This window comes from Corythoichthys intestinalis, chromosome 7 (genome assembly GCF_030265065.1).
Source record: "Corythoichthys intestinalis isolate RoL2023-P3 chromosome 7, ASM3026506v1, whole genome shotgun sequence".
Taxonomy (NCBI): domain Eukaryota; kingdom Metazoa; phylum Chordata; class Actinopteri; order Syngnathiformes; family Syngnathidae; genus Corythoichthys; species Corythoichthys intestinalis.
The window spans coordinates 13,083,793-13,106,755 of record NC_080401.1 but is presented as its reverse complement, the minus strand read 5'-3'; the positions used below and the strand labels follow the sequence as shown (position 1 = coordinate 13,106,755).

Sequence of the window (22,963 nt, the reverse complement as noted above, 5' to 3'; positions counted from 1 at the left end):
TGCGGTGCATTACGCTGTGATTTTACATGAAGTAGCACGGCTTCTTTGTAGCAGTGTAGTGGGCGTGAACAGAGATATCACATATACAGAACTAGATATGAAAAGCGCACTGTGAGCCATTTGGGGCGGTCATTATCACTTGTCCGCCATTTTATGTCAGTACCTTTAGGCAAACTAGTCAATGGAGCGTGTTATTTGAAGTGGCTATAAATTGCTTGATTTTCACCTGATTTCTAAACTGCTTTATTTTCGTAAACCCCAGGGATATTATGAATTCACTGACAGCAAAACGTTTTTAAATTCTCGCCAATATGCCCAAATCATAGCCACGTAAATTTAGTTAGTCATAAACAAAACGGTTAGAAAATCCGTCAAGATTTTGCTACCTTAGTAATTTATGGGATAAAACCAACTTACATTCATTGGAGTAGCGCTATCCAATGATCTTTACTGCTTTAAGATGGCCGCAACGCTGCCGACTGCGATTTTAGGCATCTAGTTTTAAATACGTGATATCTATGGTAGTGGCGCTATCTCATTCTTGTGAACTGAGGTCCTCCCATCGTCGCGCATGCGCATTTGGATTCTACACATTTTTTTCCCTCTCACTTGACTCTGGTTTCCGGACGCTGAGAAACAGCGCTGCCGCCGAATTTAAAGAGACAGGCGATAGTTATTTTAAACACGATAAACGGCAACCATTGTCCCTGAGCTTTTTCCCCCTCCTCCGATGCGTCTTAACTCCGCTCTTTCAATTCGACGATGTTTCGCCAAAGTCTCGTCGAGTAGCTGCTTGTCAGTCATCTACCTCCACTCGCCTGGATTTTCCGTCCGTTAGCGCCGTGTAGAGTGAGACTACCCGAGCCAGGCAAAGTAGGGCTGCTCTACTCGCTTGCTCGCGGGTGGCAGGCTGGCTCCCCGACCGAGAGGACGTTTTGTCGGCTAGCCAACCCGCCGAAGCGACACCGAAGCTTTGCTCCCAAGTTGGGCTCCTGCAGCCTCCCTTCGCCGGGCTCATGGCGAAGATCCAGGCGCACAGCACGGGGAAACAAATCAACCAAATTCAAGACAAGCCCTTCGTTATAACACAAAAGCAAGTGCAGCAGCAGCACTTCCAGAAGCTGAAGGTAAGAAGACAACGGCAAAGGGGGAGGAAAAGTCCCCTCAGAGTCACAACCATTTTGTTTTATTACACCGGGCTTGTCTTGTTTGAGGCACCGAACGTCGAAATGAGTGAAAGCGTTTTTGGCTAACCCCGCGGAGCTTGCTGGCCTATCAAAAGTAATTCATTTCTTAACAGCCCGTCATCGACACACAAGCTTAAACGTGGAAAGTGTATTTTGTGTAAATGGGCGTCCCAAGTGACAGTCGAGTGACACAGTTTGTGCTACTTTCTCGTTTCACTATGTCATTGGCGGCCACGGAGAGCAGCCGTGAACTAAAAAAAAAAAAAAAAAAAAAAAAAGCTTGCTTGTGAGAAGTTCCTCCTTGTTCCCTTTTTCAGCCACCCTGAACAAAGTGGAGGACGTCAGCCAGGCTAGCTGAGAGAGGCTACTCCATTTGATGAGCAGCTTCTTTACACGTTTGTTCGTAACGCAGTGTTTGCATTTTACCGCTGTGAGCTGGTTAAAAAGGGCGACGAATAAGCCCCGAGTGTCAAAATGTGTATTCGTGTGTAGGTGTTGGAGGAGTTTTTATCGTCATTTATGTGGCTAATGCTAACACGAGTAGCCCTCCAAAGATATGTGACAATGCTTTGTGTGAACAAACATGAATTCATCGTAACCTAACCCCAAACTTACTCGTAGCTGATAAAGAAAGACGCGAAGCAGTGAACAAAAGCCTCCTGGCTTGTTTTGGTAGCCACGCATTCATTCATTTATTTATATATTTCTTGGCTGTACACCGCGTACAGCTGTTTACTTGAGTATTCGTTTCGAGATTTCGGATTGGACAATGACGATGCATGCCCTGTTAGAAGTACCGTTGAGTACCATACAAGTACCTTTGAGTAAATTCATTTTTGTGTTGGCTTACATTTCGTCGCGGTCATTTGCTTATTGAGCTAAATATGAAGCGTACGCTGTCGAACTGCAGCAGAGCTGATTCAGCATCCTGGCTTCGTTATTTGACCATGCCGAAATGCCTGTGTAAAGTGATTTATGTTCTAAATGTTATCGACGTGTTTTGCAGGTTGAAGATGCCTTGTCGTATCTGGACCAGGTTAAAATACGTTTTGCAAACGATCCTGGAATATACAACAAGTTTCTGGACATCATGAAAGAGTTCAAATCTCAAAGGTATTTTCCCATCTGATCACTCTCATCATGGACACAAAATGCAAATACTTGTGCACATTGCAGGATGTTATTGCATTGTTGAATATGTTTTCATACTTAATTGAACTACTCTTTGGTGTTGCTTCTCAACAGATAACATTTTATAGGACAAACGACAAAAAAAAAAAAAAAAAGCATCACAAAGACCTGGGTCCATTTTCGTGTCCATCACATTGTGGCTCATGTAGGCCACAACATGACCCAAAATGTGCCAGCTCTGAATTATAATTGTTATTTATTTTTAATATTTTTTAAATGTTTTATGAATAAATAAAATTACATAATGTTAATAAAATCAATATATAAAAACAGAAATTCACTGGTTATGGCCCCCAATAACACTTATTATTTTTAATTTCATACTATATGACTTATTGGTTGCCATCAAGGGCGTAGGTTTGCATAGGGACGGTAGGGACATAACACTATCGACTTTTCAGGATGCTCAAATTGTCCCCGCCAACTTTTAAGCAACCTTATTTGCATTATATAATAGGTGCAGTTGTATACAGTGGGGAGAACAAGTATTTGATACACAGTCAATGGGAAAACCCATTGGCAGTGTATCAAATACTTGTTCTCCCCACTGTAGGTAATTTAGGTTGTCTTCTTATATGTTGTAAGGATATAATTGACTCTACCATTATAAAGTGAATTGTTGTCATTATATGCAGAGTTACATTGTACCTCTTCACTTGCTTAATGGGCCAGTCCATTTTTTCCCCCTCCAATGCACATTTGATTGGCTGAAGACTTGCATTAAAAAAAAAAAAAAATGCAGTCTATGCAGACATTTTAACAGATAATCTCACATTTATCATGATTTAGGTAGTTTTTTGTTTTGTTTTGTTTGGCTGTGCTTGTGGATAAAAGCAGTAGTGTTTTACCTGAAGGAAGGCTCAATTTTTATATTTGTTATACCCTGACAAAGTTTTTTTTCAGTTATGTTCAATTTGTTTGGACAGACAGATTGTTGAGTGGTGCTAAGACAAATGTTAATTTTTTGCATTCCTGGATAGTTGAGATTATTAACAAGTTTGTATTAATTGTGTATGTTAATTTATGTTCAAATGGTGCAATTTAATTTTGCTAATAAAATCCAGACATTTATTCTGGAAGTTTTCAAACTATTTATTCTAGATTAAAAAAAAAAAAAAAAAGGTTTGAATCGAACGGTGTATCACCTAAACCAATACACGTGAACGTTAGTATAAGTCAATAGATTTATTTTGCATTGATCATTTAGCCTATAAATTAATTTGGGTTCATGTTCATGAGAAATGTAGCCGTGACCCCATCCCCCCCCCCCACCCAATCTGTTTAGTCTTATTAATGTTCCGTCCCCAGCAAAAAGTTTACATGCAGGTTACGCTGTTATATAGTCCCTACCAATGTTGAGACCGAACCTACGCTCTTTGCTGCCATTGACAATGATAGATGTGCATTTCTTTTAACATGGCAGAACTAGCTGTAAATGCTCATGTTTAAGTGCCAATGATGGTGCTAGAATGATCGCTGACAGCTCTCCCTGTCAAAATGGATTATACATATAGCATCGTCAATGGCAGGCGATGAGTGCCCTATGAAGGTTTAAGCATATAATTCAAGCACTGATTGGACTAATATTTTCTTGACCCATCATCTTTTCTGCAGCATTGACACTCCAGGGGTAATAAACAGAGTGTCACAACTTTTCCATGGCCACCCCGACTTAGTATTGGGCTTCAATGCCTTCCTCCCGCCTGGGTATCGGATAGAAGTCCCAAAGAATGGAATTGCCTTCCTTCAGTCACCGTTCTCCGCACAGGTGAGACAAAAGCCACTTTCACATTGCGTTCTTAGTAAGTTGAAACTCAAGAGGCCATAATTAGATGTGTGGTGAAGTCTGTTGGACAGTCCATAGCATTTGACACAAAGGGGTTTGGGCAGTGGCCATCCATCCATCCACCCATTCATTTTTATATATGGCTTATCCTGTTCCGGGCGACTACACCCTGAACTGGCTGTCAGTCAATCACAGGGAATATATAGCGACAGACAATCATTCACACTCACATTCACTTCATCACTGAGTGAGGACTGAGCCCGCACAGTCTACTTGTGGTCATGGCAAGTAGTGTTCCAGTGTCAAGGATTTCCATGACTGAAATCTGGACACAGGGCAGCTTTGGCGCCCCAGCATAATTGATATGATGCTTCCTAACTGGGCTGGGCTCTGCTCCAGAGTCACGATAAATTATTGATAGTATTAGTTTTCTGTCAACAGCTAAATCTGTAATCCATCGCTTCTACCAAATTATGGGTGGAAAAAAAGTCAGCTATTCACATGTTCACTGCACAGTGCGCTTACTCACGCTCTCTATATCACTTACTCGCTCACACACTCTAAATTAAGTGTTATAAGCAGGTATGCTATGGTGGATTAATCAGATGGTTTAGGTTTAGAAGAGTTGGAGGCAACGAACGTGCAATGAATGACTTTGATACCTCACCTTTACCACATCATTGTAGGTGTCATTACCATAACACACATAGTCCGCAGAGCAGACATGACATCTGCAGCATTGATCTTTGGAATTATGCAATTGAGGCACCGTGTAGGGGGAGAAGGAAAGAAGTTTTTGAAAAATTGAAAAGAAAAAAAAAGTGTGTTTTTTCCATACAGAACAAGGACAATCAATATCTGGAAAAATTATCAGAAAGCAATACACGGATATCTCCTTTCGTTTGTGATGGAGTTTGTATGAAATAGTGTTATTTCATATAAATAGCGTGAATTACCCCCCAAAAGTCACATTATTGACATTATTTGAAATCTTAATACCTAAGTAAATATCGGCTTCGTTTTGAAAACAAAATATTTATGCTCAGGATGTCCCCGATCCGATCACATGATCGGAAATCACGGAAGATCGTGCCACTTTTCAGAGGATTGGAAATTTGGAATTTCTTGTGAGACAAATCAACACAGGTTTCAAAAAGGTTGGTACAGGTGGTGAAACAAGGAAAAATGTGACGCTTACATTGAAATGAGTATGCAAATGATAGAAAAATATGAGCGTGAGGTGCGCATCCATGAACTGGCTCAACAATACAGCTGTAGAATGTCTATGATCTCCACAGTCCGTTCGCCAGTCTTTACAAGTTAAGGTGACAATTATTATTTTGGTAACATCGCCACAGAAATAGCCAGCTTCGTCAGGTTTTTATCATTTATTTCAGAACTTGTCCAACACAACACGCCTACTGTCCACCGCAATAGTGTTCTCAACAAAACATTAAAAGTAAAAGTAACCTCTCAACCGCACCGCACCCTCTGTCATTTCCGCGATGCGGTGCGTTTAGGTACAGCGCACAAAACACATCTGCCACATTAGAACCAGATTCGTTACATTATTACAGGAATTATTGTTATTTTATTATTCCGGTTTTTATTAATTATTTGTTTTGGCATGTGTAATTGCCATTTGTAATAGTACCAGCAGTATTTATTAAGGATTTAGTGTAGATTTTTGGGCTGTGGAATGAAATATTGGAATTATAATGTATTCTTATGGGAAAATCCTGCTTGACATACGACCATTTCAACTTACAAACAAGGTCCTGGAATGAATTAACTTCGTATGTTTACTGTAGGTACCACTGTATTTTATTTTTTAAGGGCAAAAAGTAACAAAATAATCCAGAAATACAATGGCATTGCCAAAAGAAACAAAAAATATATGTTTCATACTCCAGGAAGAAGAGGAAGTACAATAGAGGCTTTCCTATGAATTTAGCACTAGGTACTTTGGTAGTCACTGCATTTATGTAAATATATGTCTGTCTACTATATTACAATTGTTCATTTAGATTTTTTTTTTCCAATTCGCCACTGATTTAGTTCTATTTAATGTCAGGTTTGTATGATTTTGGTGTTTTCTATTTGGTTTTATACTTTATGGTGTCCATCGACTTTAGAGGGACATTTTGGGTACTTAAATCCGCTCAGTATATTAATATGTTAACAAACCATTATCCATAGCAATTGTCTAGCTGTTTGTTGTTGTAATATTGCATAGGTGGGATAAAGTGACACTGATGTTTAAGGGGATGCTGTAAATGTTGTTTAATCAAGTGATGTAGTATTTTGTGTGTTAAGATGGGATGGTTGAAATTTTGCCCCCCATTTGAGCTATCTTTCACTTGGTTCTACATTTGTCATCTATTCAGGTGTCACCCGGTCAACAGGGGAAGATTGTCACCGCCTCGCCCGTGACATCGACTTCTGGTGCCGCATCCGCCGCCACCTCTGAAGCTGGACCTGGCCACGCTGTTGATGTAAAGCCAGCCTCAGCAGAGTCCCTATCTTCCTCAACCTCTTCAGCCGGGCCCCTAGAAAATCCCAGCCGACTGTCCCTTCCTTTGGCAAGTAGAGAGAGTCAGAATCAGGCTGCAACCTCGTCAGTGTCCCCACCCGCCTCAGAGACTAGCCCGGTCGAGTTTGACAGTGCCATTAGCTACGTGAACAAGATCAAAAACCGTTTTCTGGACCACCCAGAGATCTACAGAGCCTTCCTAGAGATTCTTCACACATATCAGGTACTAGAGAGTCCGGTGATACACTGTGCTGTTTAAGTTGCCAGTCATGGCCATGCTCTGGCCTTTTCTTTCACTCTGACTAATACCCATTTTGATAATGCGCTCCCAGAAGGAGCAGCTGGAGGTGAAGGAGAGCCGGGGCAGTCGAGGTACCAGCGGGATGACTGAAGATGAGGTGTTTTCTAAAGTTGCCAGTCTTTTCAAAGGACAAGAGGACCTGCTGGCCGAGTTTGGCCAATTCTTGCCTGACGCCAAGAGATCACTGGTCAGTAGACCAGGAGCGACACTAACTTGACCCATGAAAAATGTCATCCTAATAACCTTCTCTTAAAATGTGCACAACACAGTATTTACAGTATATAAATCTGTCTAAGTGACACATTATCCAATGTGTTATCATTAGTTCACCGGAAACTCGTTGACGGGAACGAAAGAGCAGCTGAAGAGACCAGATGATGATGACCTGATAACCAAACAGAATAAAAAGAGGCCCAGACCCATACTCCTGCCCCACATGTCTCCTCTACTTAAGGTAGAGCACTGAAATAGTAAACTGACTTATTGAGTTATTATGTGTCTGTACGTCGAAGTATTTAACATGGCTGTCCTTTCACTCCACCAAAGAAAAAAATGAAGTATTCCTGTACCAAAGACCAGTCCATTGCTTCAGTCGGCAAACATGGAGTTTTGCGAGAATTTTCCTTCTTTGATAAGGTGAAAAGTCTGATGGTTTTCAATGAGAGTTTGGGGCTTTATGGTACAACTTGTAAAGCATCAGTATCGATGTGATTTGTCCATCAGGTTCGCCGCTTGTTTAAAAGCCAGGAAGTGTATGAGAACTTCCTGCGCTGCATTGCCTTGTTCAACCAGGAGGTGGTATCAGGAGCTGAGCTGCTCCAGTTAGTCACTCCTTTCCTGGGGTAAGTAGGTTTGTGGGAAATCACTCATGGAGAGCAAGGTACTTCTAAAATGTAATTTACCACTACAGTCATCCAATTTGAAAGTCTTGAGCTCAATTGCATGATTAAGTATGGTATTTTAAAATGCTGAAATGTAATTTACTGCAGCTCATCATACATGAAGTGCTCTACAAAGACGAGAAGAATTCTTTTTCCCCTGGCTGCAGTCAAGCCAGCCTCACATTAGAAAACGCGATTCTACATAGCAACCGCTGATTTCATTCATTGTCTTACAGTCTGTGTACTGTCCTTTTAAGGCTAGTAAAGCAACTGTGCATCCATTTAAATTAGGGCTGTCAAAATTAACGCGTTAACGCGCGGTAATTAATTTTTTTTAATTAATCACGTTAAAATATTTGACGCAATTAACGCACATGTCCCTCTCAGACAGTATTCTGCCTTTTGGTAAGAGGTGGATGGTGAGATAGTGTAAAGCGCTTTGAGCGCCTTGAAAGGTGGAAAAGTGCTATATAAGTTTAACACCATTTACCATTTTACAGCAAGGCGTTTTGTGCTGTCTAACAGCGAACTCTTGTGGTCGCTTTGCGACATGGTTTATTTTTTTCTTGCCAGTTCAATATGGGCTGCACGACGTCTCTGTTGTGCTTATATGATCCTTGGAAAAGATTTGTCCGTAAGTATAGTTGTTGTAAAGAATGTACATATTATGTTAATAAGCGAAATGTTATATTTTTTGTATGAGACGCTTTTTGTTTGTTTAGTCAACCTGTATAGCGTGCTAAGCTAACGTTGTTGCTAATGCAATGCTTATTTACTTTTTTTTTTTGTAGTTTAACGTAAACGGTCTAAAGAGGACAATGGTTTGAGGCCATTTTATTAATAAATCAGATGAAAAAGGAAGAAGTCTGATTATTAAGGCGTCGTTCACTAGCTGTCTAGCTTTGGAAAAAGTAGACGCTTCGGAGTGAGGACAGCATAGACAGATTTAAATGACCGTAGAGTGAAATGCCCACTACAGTCCTTATGTACCGTATGTTGAATGTATATATCCATCTTGTGTCTTATCTTTCCATTCCAACAATTTATTTTACAGAATATATATATAATTCACAGAAAAATATGGCATATTTTATAGATGGTTTGAATTGCGATTAATTGTGATTAATTACGATTAATTCATTTTTAAGCTGTAATTAACTCGATTAAAAATTTTAATCGTTTGACAGCCCTAATTTAAATATAACTGTTAAAACAAATATGTGACCATTGCGTTCTGTTTTCAAACTGATAGCCCCTTTAGCTCATTGTGACTGGGATTTTCAAAAGTTACTCCTTAATATAGCGTTTCCTCAGTGTCGCACAAAGTAGGCTACGGAACTATCATAAAATAACGGGAAACGAGCAAGATCTGAGTTTAAGTTATCAGCAAAACAGGAAGCGGTGAATACCATTTCGATTAGTTTTGTTGAATACTTACTGTGTTTTAGAATGCCTTGCAATTGTAACGGTATCAGAAATGTATAATAACGAATTACTGTATTGCAATACATGACCGCAATTTGTAGCGTTTTAGTCCCACTACAGCAAATGGCTCAATGGTATTACATCCTATAAAAGTAAACAGTGACCGGAATTCTGATATTTGTCACTGAAGATTGAATCCAAACGCTTTCCAGGAAGTTTCCTGAAGTGTACACACAGTTCAAGTCCTTTCTGGGAGACAAAGAGCTCTCTCATGCCATGTCGGGGCTGTCGGATCGCTATATGGAGGGAGGAGGAGGCAGGGAGGTGGATTATGCCTCTTGCAAGCGCCTGGGTTCCAGCTACAGAGCGCTGCCCAAGACCTACCAGCAGCCTAAATGCAGTGGGCGGACCGCCTTATGCAAAGAGGTGTGTTCACTTATATATTCAATGTTGTGACAATAATTTATTTGCTAAATAAATGCATGACAAGCAGCACCCACGCGACCCTCGTGAGAATAAGTGCCTTGAAAGATGAATGAATGTTTTTCGAGAGAAAAGGCCACTGATGCTATGCATTGATGTCTTTAGGTGTTAAATGACACCTGGGTGTCATTCCCCTCCTGGTCGGAGGATTCCACATTTGTCAGCTCTAAAAAGACTCCATATGAGGAGCAACTTCACCGCTGTGAGGATGAAAGATTTGAGGTACTTCATATTTTTCAATGTGTGAACCTTTTACAGCATTTGTTAGTGATACAGTGCCCTCCATAATTATTGGATTTATAATAAATATGTGTTTTTTAGCTTCTAATATTTTTTTCCCCCTAAATAATATGGGACCTTAATGGAAAAAAAGAGAAAAATCCAACCTTCAATACAAGTGCATTTATTCAGTGGGGGAAAAAAATCGCACATAAATAAATAATTATTTGGCATCAAATAATGTGTGTCACAATTATTAGCACCCCAGGTGTTAATACTTTGTACAACCCCCTTTTGCCAACAACACAGCACCTAATCTTTTCCTATAATGTTTCACAAGATGGGAAAAGACAGAAAGAGGGATCTTCAGCCATTCCTCTTTGCAGAATCTCTCTAAATCATCCAGAGACCTGGGTCCTCTCCTCTGTACTCTCCTCTTCAGCTCACCCCACAGGTTTTCAATGGGGTTGAGGTCTGGGGACTGAGATGGCCATGGAAGGAGCTTGATTTTATGTCTGGTGAACCATTTCTGTGTAGATTTGGCCATGTGTTTAGGGTCATTGTCTTGCTGAAAGACCCAGTGACGACCATCTTCAGCTTTTGGGCAGAGGGCAGCAGATTTTGATTTAAAATGTCCTGGTATTTCAAAACATTCATGCTGCCATGCACCCTAACAAGGTTCCCAGGACCTTTGGAAGCGAAACGGCCCCACAGCATCACTGACCCACCCCCATACTTCACCGTGGGTATGAGGTGCTGTCTACACGCCAACAAGCTGTTTGGGAGGCATGCACGGAGAAAACCTTTCCTCACTCACAATCATAAACGCAAACGCCTGGAGTTCGCCAAGCGGTATTGGGGCTTCAAATGGGACTGTGTGCTTTGGTCAGATGAGACCAAGATTGAGCTTTTTGGCAACAAACACTCTAAGTGGGTCTGGCGTGCCACGAAATATGCACATGCTGAAAAGCACCTCATAACCACTGAAGTATGGGGGTGGGTCAGTGATGCTGTGGGGCTGTTTCGCTTCCAAAGGCCCTGGGAACCTTGTTATCTTTTCCCATCTTGTGAAACATTATAGGAGAAGATTAGGTGCTGTTTTGTTGGCAAAAGGGGGTTGTACAAAGTATTAACACCAGGGGTGCTAATAATTGTGATACACAAAGTGGGATTTTTTCCCCACTGAATAAATGCACTTGTATTGAAGGTTGGATTTTTCTTTTTTTCCCATTAAGGTCCCATATTATTTAGAAGAAAAAGGATTAGAAGCTAAAAAACACATAATTATTATAAATCCAATAATTATGGAGGGCACAGTAATAAGAGAGTGGATGCAACCTGCACAAACGGCGATCTTGCTTTACATGTTGGTTGGGACTCTTGCCCTAATGCAAAAAGGGTAAATTTGAGAGTAAAGTACATCAAACAAAAAATAGCATTCACTAATTTCATATTACCATCCCTAAGCATTTTTGACTCAGTGAATTTTTTAAACACATATGTTACAAATTACTCCTCAGTTGTTTTGCTGTAAATTAGCAGCTAGCCATTACCAACTGGTCATCAGTTAACTGAAATTGCTGTCAGTAGTGATCAAGATATCGTCCTGCTTTTTCTGATTGCTAGCTAAAGCTGTATCCAGCACTAGCAACTCCTACGCTAATATAGCATCTTATGATTAGAGCTTTTTGGCAACATCTTTGGGTCTTAGAGAATGAACACAGAAAAGGTGTTAGTGAAAGTACCGGTAAGTAAGTTTAATATTAGGTTCAGTTGTAGAGAAAACAATCAATATTGTCTGAATCAATGGAGGTTCATTGTACTTATGTATAATTTTATTGCTTTATTTTAATTGTTAACATCTCCCTTTTAGTTGGATGTGGTTCTAGAGACAAACCTGGCCACCATCCGAGTGCTTGAAAGCGTCCAGAAGAAGCTGTCACGTCTCTCACCCGAAGACCAGGATCGTTTCCGACTAGACGACTGCCTGGGTGGCACCTCAGAGGTCATCCAGCGCCGCGCCGTGTATCGTATCTATGGTGACAAAGCGCCCGAGATCATCGAGGGACTGAAGAGGAGTCCGGCCACGGCGGTGCCTGTGGTGCTAAAGAGGTCAGAGCTGGCCTTCATTTTTTTTTCACTAGTTAAAAATATGTTGTTTTGGATCATGCTTGTGTGCTTAATGGCCGTGCAGCTGGGTGTGCATTATGCATTTCTCGCATTCCCCCAGTTACCTTGCAAAGCCTGGTGATAGAGAAATTAACTGGCGTCCCACCATGTTTTTGGAATGCATAAAAATTGTTGACAGGGATTTTAATTTTTTTATTATTTTGCTATTGAAAGCCATTGATCAGCAATACTTAAACGTAGTCTTCCAGAAAGGCACAGTCTTGAACTACAATTTTAATTAATAAAAATAAATTGCAATTCACTGTCATGAAAGTTAACTCAATGGCTCTCAATTTTACTACATTCAATTGTCTCCTATTGTGACCCTGTGGTTTGCAGGTTAAAAGCCAAGGAAGAGGAATGGAGAGAGGCCCAGCAGGGGTTCAACAAGATCTGGAGGGAGCAGTATGAGAAGGCCTACCTCAAGTCCTTGGACCACCAAGGAGTCAACTTCAAACAGAACGACATGAAGGCGCTACGCTCAAAGAGTCTCCTAAATGAGATAGAAAGTGTCTACGATGAGGTAAATAATCAACACTGGACTATAAAACGCAAGATTCAAAATGAGGGGGAAAAAGTAGCGGTTTATAATTTGAAAATTATGGTACCTATGGTACCTTAAAGTCCCTTTTCTGCAGGTTCTCCAGTGTGAAGCAGTGTTCTGGTAGGCCGAAGGGGGATGGGGGCATTTTGTGCTCGTCAAGTTTGATCTAGTTGCAGTACCATTTATGGCCACTAATCCTTTCCATTTAGTCCTGTGCATTGTTTATCCAGCTTTTATTTAGGCTCTTACCAAAATTTGTTTTAACGTGTTTTTTTTTTTTAATTTCAAGGAAGCTATTTGTTTGCCCTAACCGAAATTGACCATTCCAAGAGACTGAAGAGATCTTACCATTATATAAACACGGAACAAAATAGAATTGAATGAACGCTTGATTATTCCTCTGATGGACAAGTTCCCGCTTGATAAAGAAAAAAAAGCTAAAATGTTGATATTTACTTCCTTTAACGTCTTTAAATCACAAACGGCTCATTTAGCGACAAGTATTACTATGTGTGGTTTGATAGCTATTTGAAAGCTTATCATTTTCATGCTTGTGTTTTAGCGACAGGAGCAGAGTACAGAGGAGGGAGGCGTTGGCCAGCAGGCTCGCAATGGCTCCAGCTCGGCGTCGGCCAGCGAGCCTCACATGGTGTTTACGTACGAGGACAAACAGGTCCTGGAGGACGCTGCCGCGCTCATCATTTACCACGTCAAACGCCAGCCCACCATCCACAAAGACGACAAGGACCACATCAAGCGCATCATCCAACACTTTGTCCCCGACCTCTTCTTCTCACGCCGTGGTGAGCTCAGCGACACTGAGGACTGGACTGATGAGGAAGCAGAGACTGAGGAGGGAGGAGCGAGCGGCGCAGCGGCAGCAACGACCGCATCAACGACGTCGTCGTCTTCGACGACAACTAACTCTTCTGATGCGGCAGGAGCTGCAGCAACCAGTAGTCAGTCTCAAACTCAACAAGCTCAAGCCCCGGCTCAAAGCCAGCAGCAATTAAACAATGAATCCAGGCGGAGGCGCTGCAGCCCGTCTCAACCACCAGACACAGAGGCCTCCGGAACTACTGGCAGTACCATCCAAACTGCGGCTACGACCGCTTCCGTTCCTGGATCCGCACCTATGGAGGCCAGTTCAGCCGCACCTGCTGAAAAGGTTGACCTGCGTGACCCCGAAGCCGAGCACCAGAAGGAGATGGACGACGTCTACAACCTGTTTTACGTCAACAACAACTGGTACTTCTTCCTGCGGCTACACCAGACTCTGTGCTCGCGCTTGCTGAGAGTATACCGGCAGGCGGAGCGGCAACTGCTGGAACACCGTGCTGAGCAGAGCAGAGAGCGATTGCTTGTGGCCGAAGGGAGGAGAGAAAAGGCATGCGACCTTGCCATGGAGCTGCGCCTCAAACAGCCAAGTACGTTGAATAAGTATCTACTCTCTTAGGAGCATCATTTTTTTCTTTGTAATGTGGGAATAAATTGGAGGTACAAGGTCAGAAGGGGCAGATAAATAAGCCACAAGAGCAGCACAGTACCAATTCGAGATATAAGTAAATTGAGTTATGAGCTTAGTCACAGAACAAATTTAATTAGTTGTGGTACTCCAACTTCCTTACACATTAACTCATTCACTATCATTGATAGTCATTAAATCCATTTTAATTGGGATGGGTGGTATATAATAATCATGTTTGTGCTACTGATGGTGATAGACGTACAAATCCATTTTGACTCGGAGGGATGGCTAACGATCAGTCTCGCCATCAATTCAGTGAAGCTTTTTGCAGCCCTTTAATTTTAGTCTTAGTCTTTTGGATGACCCCGGATTAAGCGGCAGATGATGGATGGATGAAAGGGCTTATTAGTCCACATTTTTTAGTAATTTCTAAATGTGTCAGGCTTAGCCTAGTTTTAGTGGACGAATACTCAAAAAAGTTTAGTCGGTTAGAATTCTGAAGTTTTAGTGGGTGGGTTGTGAACCCAGTGAGCACATGACTTGAACAAACAGGACAAGGATGCAGTCTGACAAACCACACGCAATAAGCAAAAAATGTCATGATGTCATGTCGTGAACATCTGACAAAAACTACTAACAGCACCACTGTTCCACCAAGCTTCCCCTCTTCCATTCATTCACTTAAATCCTGGAATAACACCAAATGGTACACTCCCAATGTTAATGTTAAAAATGTCCTTGTGATGTAAAGCACTGTAGTGTTCCTAGTACTGACTTACAAAAACAGGATTGAATGAGTACATGGTCTTATGCTACAGGATGTCATGCTAATTGATTCCTCACTGGAACTACAGACTATTGCCTAAAAATGTGCTTTCATAATTATGTCATGTATGTGCACCTGTCCAGGTGAGGTGGAATTAGAAGAGTACTACCCAGCTTTCTTGGACATGGTGCGCAGTCTGCTGGATGGCAACCTTGATTCCACTCAGTACGAGGACACATTACGGGAGATGTTCACCATTCACGCTTATATTGGATTCACCATCGACAAGGTCATCCATAACATCATCCGGCAGGTAGGGACAGTTCCAAATATTATGTTATTACTTATTATAGTGTGCTGCGACTGGCTGGCAACCAGCTCATGGTGTACCCTGCCTACTGCCCATTGTTATCTGGGATAGGCTCCAGCACCCCCGTGACCCTCTGCTGGATGAGCGGTTCGGAAGATGAATGAATGAATGAACTTCTAGTGTGATGATATGTGCTGACATCTAATTTTTAACTTTTCATGAAACTCTAGCTCCAGCACCTTGTGAGCGACGAGGTGTGTCTGCAGGTGGTTGATCTCTATCTGGCTGAGAGGAAGAGAGGGGCCGCTGGGGGGAACTTATCGTCTCAGTGCGTGCGATCAGCCTGGGAGACAAGCTACCAGTGGAAAGCTGAGCGAGCCATGGCTGAAGAGAATTGTTTCAAGGTCAGTTATCTAGAACGGAATGAATTCAAAATAAAAACACAATTTTGAGACAACTCTTGACCGCAGGAAATGCATTTGTGTGTTTGTGACTAAGCCTGTCGCGATATACAATAAGTCAATTAGTCGCACGTTAAATAAATATGAGGTCGGTAATTTTCCCAGCTGCAATTTATCGCCGCGTACGTGCATGCGTATGCTGCATGCACTCGACACACGTGCGTGTTGATTGCATATGAGACTCCAGTTCTTTTCACAGTTCTGGTCATCAACACATCGTAGAATTAAAGTTAAGACATACAAAATAAGGAAACACATCTCATTGGGAAAACATTAGCATTGCTACATTGAGGCTAATGATAGAAAGACAATGTACAAACCATTTTAGCCTGCTATAAAGCATTGGCAGTCTTTTCCAAAACACAAACTTGTGGTTAAAAGGTGACACTTTAAACATGACAACTCACTGGTTTACAGCATTTGCAAACAATGCGGGGGAAAAAAAACAAGAAAAAATCAATTACTGACAACACATGCGTGCCAAAAATTGTGAAAATACTCTGTAAAGATTACGGTTTTGCAGCTTAGCAAACGTTCTACACATGTAAATAAAGATGACTGGAGTTAATCTCAAATACATCAGATTCTACACCAAGAATAGCTTTGAAATATCACCCATTATGAAAAATCTGATGGGCAATGAATAATTTGGCTTCCAATTTGCTAACATGCGCACTTTGCAGGACAAGGATCAAATAAACAGTTTTGATGTGCTGTAATTAGCAGAGAACAAAAACAACGTTGGGTTTCCTACCCGTTTTATATTCTGCACTTGGCTAGCTTTCAAATGACTCGTTATATATTGTTGTTGTTTTTTTTTTGTTTTTTTTTAAATATTTTTAATGTGTATTTAAGAATAACAATTTATTGCATTTGAATTGGTGATTTATTATTGTGTATTATGTATTGTCACTACACACTAACAAACAAACAATATTGCATATCAACAATAAGATAGGACAGTATATTGCCTACTAAAATTTGTTATCACGACAGGCCTATTTGTGACCAACAATGGACTGTTTGTACATAATGCCTTAAAAACAGATTCATTTCGGATCTTGCATTTTACCGTTTTCTGGTTCAGTGAAATATGATAGCTGTTTAATCATAGGCTGTAAAAGCAAAGTTCAAGCTTACTTAAAGTTGAGTTTTTCCTCCAGGGGGTATGGATGTTTAGACTTGAGCAACGACACTTAATCAGCAAGAGATGAGCAGCCTCTAGCGAGCTTTTATTTCCCTGTTGATCAACATAACTCAATGCATTTAAATAAAGTTTGTCAAGAAAATAATAAGGCAGTCGGATGAATATTTCTGCATTAGCATTATACATGCCAAGTAACTCTGAATATGACAAATGGCATAAGGTAAGATTTTTCAATAATAACTACAATAGGTTCCTAATACAGTATAATTGGGAAATGTTTAAAATAGATGGATGCCGTTATTGACTAGGGAGATATGTTTAATAGTTTCATTTGATAGAATTATAGCAAGTGGGTTTATATCTGCCTTTTATTCCATTAGGTGATGTTTATTCAAAACAAGGGTCATGTGACAATGACAATTGAGCTGCAGGACACTGAAGAGGCCCAGGCCGATGACCCCTTGGATGTTCAGGTAAATGCATTTGATACATGTTTAAAGCATGACAACACTTTGTGTGATTGTTCCAACCAAATGATATATTTGCTCTTTCAGTGCTTGTCCAGTTACATGGAGCAATTTGTTGGAACAGAGTCCAGTTTGTGCTCACAAGCAGATGGCTACTTTTTCAAACCAGTGTTTCTTCCACGGTAAGCCAGTTCAACTAGCACTTACTAGTCCTTCTCAAAAAACTAGCATATTGTGATAAAGTTAATTATTTTCTGTAATGTACTGATAAACATCAGACTTTCGTATATTTTAGATTCATTACACACAACTGAAGTAGTTCAAGCTTTTTTTTTTTTAATATTGATGATTTTGGCAAAAAAGTCAAGAAAAAACAAAAATCCCTATCTCCAAAAATTTGCGTATTTCATCCGACCAATACAAAGTGTTTTTTAATACAAAAAAAAGTCAACCTTCAATTAATTATATCAGCAACGCTCTCAATACTTGGTCGGGAATACTTTTGCAGAAATGACTGCTTCAATGCGGCGTGGCATGGAGGCAATTAGCCCATGGCACTGCTGAGGTGTTATGGATTCCCGGGATGCTTCGATAGCAGTCTTAAGCTCATCCACAGTGTTGGGTCTGGTGTCTCTTAACTTCCTCTTCACAATATCCCAGATTCTCTATGGGGTTCAGGTCAGAAGAGTTGATAGTAGTCAGTAAACCATTTACCAGTGATTTTGGCACTAAAAAAATCAAATCTTCAGCTCCATAAAGCTTTTCAGCAGATGGAAGCATGAAGTGCTTCAAAATCTCCTGATAGCTAGCTGGATTGATCCTGCCCTTGATAAAACACAGTAGACCAACACCAGCAGCTGACATAGCACCCCAGACCATCACTGACTGTGGGTACTTGACACTGGACTTCGGGTATTTTGGCATTTCCTTCTCCCCAGTCTTCCTCCAAACTCTGGCACCTTGAATTCCTAATGATATGCAAAATTTGCTTTCATCTGAAAAAGTACTTTGGAGCACTGAGCAACAGTCCAGTGCTGCTTCTCTGTAGCCCGGGTCAGGCGCTTCTGCCATTTCCAGCACACGCCTGTGCATGGTGGCTCTGGATGATTCTCAATCTAATACTCAATACTCAAATACTCAAGACAACAGGTTACTGACAAAAATCTGAAAATTTGAGTTGTACTTTCTTAAAATCTTTTTGGAAGTTTTATGTCTTTACAGTGTGTGAGTTCACCATCTACACTAGCAATGTTAAGCATAGACTTCACTCTCAGTTGACGGGACATGCGGCTCTGGGCTGATCCGTGGGGGGGCTTATTTTCAAAAACTTAAAATTCTAATATTTTCAAAACTAAAGCCGCTAGTGACCTAAAACCAAAACAGTCACCTCCCTTATGCATACATGAGTCTCCATGAGCAGCGACATCAAAAAATTCAAAGTCGTTCCCAAGTAAAATCCTGATTATTTTTTATACAACTATAACAAAACTTGAAATTGCTGTAAAATTCTCAAATTTTACACTAGATGCTCAAAAATCGCCAAATGCAGAGATAATCACCTATATTTTCAGGATCAATAGCAATATTTAACATACAAGTTTTTGCCCAAAATAGCAACTTTTTTATTTATTTATTTATTTTTTTTTGTGTGTGTGTGTTTTCAACAGCTAATAAATCACTCAATACTCACATCAGAAACTTAATACTTGAGGAAAGCATGCAGAATCATCTTAATTTTACTCAGCAAAAGCAAAATTTGCATTTGTTTAGGTTGAATTCCGCTATTGCGTAGAGATACAAAATCCTGACAATCCTGACATGGCGGCCGTCACAAAACAGGGCTTTTTAAGTCGAAAATTCATGCAAATTAATGCTTAAATCACGGAATGTATATGGATATGAATGTAAAACAATCTGGATTCTTGTTCTAAAGCAAAAAACAGACAGTTATCATTCATTTTACGTAGATATTTCTAGCAAAAGATTGTGTAATCCAACATGAGGGCAGTCAAAAAACACATTTTTAAGTTGGAAAATTCTTGTAAATAAATGCTTAAATTGCGGAATTTCTACGGATATGAACGTAAAACAGTCTAGATTCTTGGTTAAAAGCAAAAAACGGGCCGTTATCGTTCATTTTACGTGAATATTTCAAGCAAAGTTGCGGTATTGTGTAATCCAACATGGCGGCCGTCACGAAACAAACATCTTTTTAAGTTGTAAATTCTTGTAAATAAATGTTTAAATCGCGGAATTTCTATAGATATGAACGTAAAACAGTCTAGATTCTTGGTTAAAAGCAAAAAAACGGACAGCTATCGTTCATTTTAAGTAAATATTTCAAGCCAAAGTTACACTAATTTTATCCATTGATTTTTTTTTTTTTTCTCATCGTTTCAAAGTGCATGCATGGTGCTATTTAATATAATAATTAACTTGAATCCTCGACCAAATTTCTCTTGGCACACTCCTACCTGCTTGTATGCAGTTAGACCATCGTCCTATTTCCACCTAAATCTGGCGTTGGAAGGCATCGTGTGTTTGAGTTAATCACAGCGTGGCGCAATGTCTGTGGGAGCTGTCTTGTCGACAGATGGTGGAGTCTATGGTTTAAGTATACAACATTTTATTTTTTCATTCAACTATAAAATAACCACAGGACTACAGGTACAACGTTTACTCTAATTCTGAATTTACTGTTGCGTTAGCGTAGGTTAAACGCGACTAAAGCACACTCAGAAAAATTCGAGTTATGTTGCTCTCAGAGCAATTCAATCGTCAAATCAAAGAGTTGTATGCTCTTCACACCCCCTTAGGAACCTGCTGACAATGCATGTACATGTTCTGCTGTTTTTGGTCTTTTTAAGGGGAAAGGTTAATTTTGCATGTCTGTTTTGCATAGGAACCTGCGCCGTTTTCGGCGCTGGCAGGTGCGTCAGGTAGAGGCGATGCGTTGCAGGCGAGAGTGGCATCGGCAACTAGGCGTGGAGAATGCCGGCAGCCTGGACTGTCGCTTCAAGCTCAACACTCACAAGATGGTGTTTGTCATGAACTCTGAAGACTACATGTACCGCAGAGGAGCGCTGGTTAAGGCCAGGAAGGTGCGGTTCCACGTCTTTTCTTTTTTTTCTTTTTTTTTTTTTTTTTAAGTTTGTCTCCATTTACTCACGAAATGTGAAATGTTACTATAATGTCACAAATGTATCACCCCTTGACATTGACTGTCTTTTCTTTCACAGTCTCAGCACCGAGTGGCGGCGAGCCAGCACGAGCGCTTGGCCAAGTGGCACCGGGGCTGGCGGGCAGAGCACGTGACGGCCTCGGCCGAGCGCATAGTGCACAAGTGGCTGATGGGAGAGGACGAGGAGGACATGATCCCCTGCAAGACCACCTGCCTGTCTACAGAGCTCAAGGGGCAGGCGGTCAACAGATACCGGGTCCATTACAGCGGTAGCAAAGCCCCCGCCTCGCCTTAAGAGGACAAACACACAGAGGTTACATGCATGGACATCCATACACTAAATAAACAGTGCAGTACTTGTGTACATTCACCCATGTGTTCACTTCCTCATGGAGAGGGAGAATGAGGGAGAAAAACTCATAAACTAGTTTGGACTCGGGGGGGGGGGATTGGTTATGAGAACCCCCTCCCCTTCAACCCACCTACCCACTCACATCATCAGCAGCATCATCTGGCACTAAAAGTCAACACGACTTAACCACATCCTGGTAATAGTTTCAGAAATGTGAATGTCTGTTTAATTTTTCTTTACTTTTTTTCTTTTTAAATGAAAGTCCAGTGTAGTTTTTAGCTTGTATAGCCAGATAGCCTTCTGCTTGTTGGTGGGTTTAATGCGCATTTCTACAAGATCATCGTATAAACGCGTGTATGTATGTTTGTGTATCCTGTACTTCATTATGACAAGTATGTGCATATGTATTTTTTCTATATACAGTATGCATTTACACCATTTGAAGATCATATGGTTCTTTACAGTGTTTGCTGTTGGCCAACTATTGATGTTTGCATTAATTTCAAACCCCCGCAATCCCTTGCCCCTTTTTTTGTATTGTAGCTAAACACATTATCAGCGGGGCAAAAAAGAATCAAAGTTGATTGGTTTATTACTGATGAAATGTATCATAATCTTGATTTCACTGAATGTTTTCTTTGTGTTGTCTGAATTTCTTTTCCCTTTTTCGTTTTGCGTACTGACATTGAAAATAAAAAATATCAGTGTTAAAATAGAATGTATAACATTTATCCTGTATCAGTTATCATAAAATAAACAACCTAGTTGTGACCTTCCTAGATGTTGATGGGAAAGTCTTGTCTCAAGCATAAAGTAATTTGAGCAAAGCCAACACAAATCTTGAATTTGGCTATATATTGCATTCAATTTGCTACTGGAGAAGCATGGTGGGGAGTGGTTAACACATCTGCCTCACAGTGCTGAGGTTTTGGGTTGGAGTCTCAACTCTGGCCCAATGTCGAGGGTATATGTTCTTGGAGTTCCGCACACGTTCCAAACAGATATTGTAGTAATTTGGTGCAGTAAAGACTAGATTTTGCATTAATGTATTTTAATGGTTGTCTGTCTACCCACTTCATGAACTGTGATTGGCTGGCAACCAGTCCAGAGGGCACCCCACAATTTGTCCACCTCAACTCTGACTAGGTATGAACCAACTACCAGTTTGAAGGTATCCCAAGATTTGAATAGCCAAGTTATCAGATACTGCTGAAACTCTCCAATCCAGTAAAGCGTTTTTCTCTGCAAAATGATTGGTTCCTGGCAAACTAGACTTGGGAGGAAACAAGTTTTTAAAAGAAGATTTATCAACCATTTGCACCTTTTCTTTTTACGCCAGCATAACATCATGTACACATTTATAAAACTTTTTTTCTTTTTAAACAAAAACTTACTGTTTGCATTTCGATGCTTTCTTGGTGTAGCAGATGGAATTAATAGGTTTAAAACACTTTTGCCCATGCAATGGGCCAAAATTATGATTATATGCTGGGTTTTTTTTGTTTTTATTTTGCTACAGCAACAAAGGCACATGGACAGGACATACTCGTAATTACAAATTAGTAAGTGGTAAGGACGGTCATAGGTAGGCATAGGCCAATTTCAAATTCTGACAGAGTGAAAACCTTGAGCAAAAATATTGCGGAGTTAACGCATGAAAAATATAGCTTTGAATAAAAAATATAATTTGAAGCTCCAAAATGTATTATTTCAGAATGAATTTCAATCAAGTTTATTTATATAGCCCATTAAAAAAAGACTAAAGAGGTCCTGAAAGTGCTTTACAACAAAGCAAAATACAGTTCATGATAAATAAAAGACAGTTGAGTACAAATTAATGAAATTACAACAAATAAGATAAAATCAAAACACATGAAAACCCTTTTTAAAAAACTTTCCACTGACAAAATCTTGTCTTCAAAATGAATTTGGCAGTCAAATCTCGCTCTTTTACCAGTTCAGAGAATCTATCCGGAAAAATGCATCTGCTTTCATTATTAGCTTTTTCTGTCTTTTTTTTTTTTTTTGGGGGGGGGGGGGGGGGTGATTTTATTTGTGTCAAAATTATGGTCTGCTATCATTTTAAAGTCAC

At 40.3% G+C, this 22,963-nt stretch overlaps 1 protein-coding gene across 3 annotated transcripts; it reads left to right on the top strand.

Annotated features, from left to right (window-relative positions):
- The first annotated feature begins 591 nt into the window (after positions 1-591).
- On the top strand, positions 592-21,766 carry sin3b (SIN3 transcription regulator family member B). 3 transcript variants are annotated; one of them, XM_057842202.1, is made up of 19 exons: positions 592-1,127; positions 2,194-2,300; positions 3,993-4,146; positions 6,552-6,920; positions 7,030-7,185; positions 7,324-7,452; positions 7,545-7,634; positions 7,722-7,840; positions 9,517-9,730; positions 9,893-10,009; positions 11,880-12,118; positions 12,515-12,698; positions 13,282-14,146; positions 15,097-15,266; positions 15,494-15,667; positions 17,252-17,344; positions 17,426-17,520; positions 20,241-20,439; positions 20,578-21,766. In XM_057842202.1, the coding sequence occupies exons 1-19, from the start codon at positions 1,017-1,019 to the stop codon at positions 20,812-20,814; spliced, it is 3,822 nt and encodes a 1,273-aa protein (XP_057698185.1). In that variant the 5' UTR covers positions 592-1,016; the 3' UTR covers positions 20,815-21,766. The 3 variants fall into 3 exon arrangements, with proteins under 3 accessions (XP_057698185.1, XP_057698186.1, XP_057698187.1); XM_057842203.1 differs by lacking the exon at positions 592-1,127 and adding an exon at positions 1,216-1,586; XM_057842204.1 differs by lacking the exon at positions 592-1,127 and adding an exon at positions 1,559-1,582.
- The last annotated feature ends 1,197 nt before the right edge of the window (positions 21,767-22,963 follow it).

Excerpts from the sequence above, each read along its gene's own strand:
- sin3b (XM_057842202.1), top strand. The coding sequence starts at position 1,017 with ATGGCGAAGATCCAGGCGCACAGCACGGGGAAACAAATCAACCAAATT. Across the intron at positions 7,453-7,544 it reads ACATGTCTCCTCTACTTAAG|AAAAAAATGAAGTATTCCTG; the intron begins GTAGAGCACTGA and ends ACTCCACCAAAG. Across the intron at positions 15,267-15,493 it reads TCCATAACATCATCCGGCAG|CTCCAGCACCTTGTGAGCGA; the intron begins GTAGGGACAGTT and ends ATGAAACTCTAG.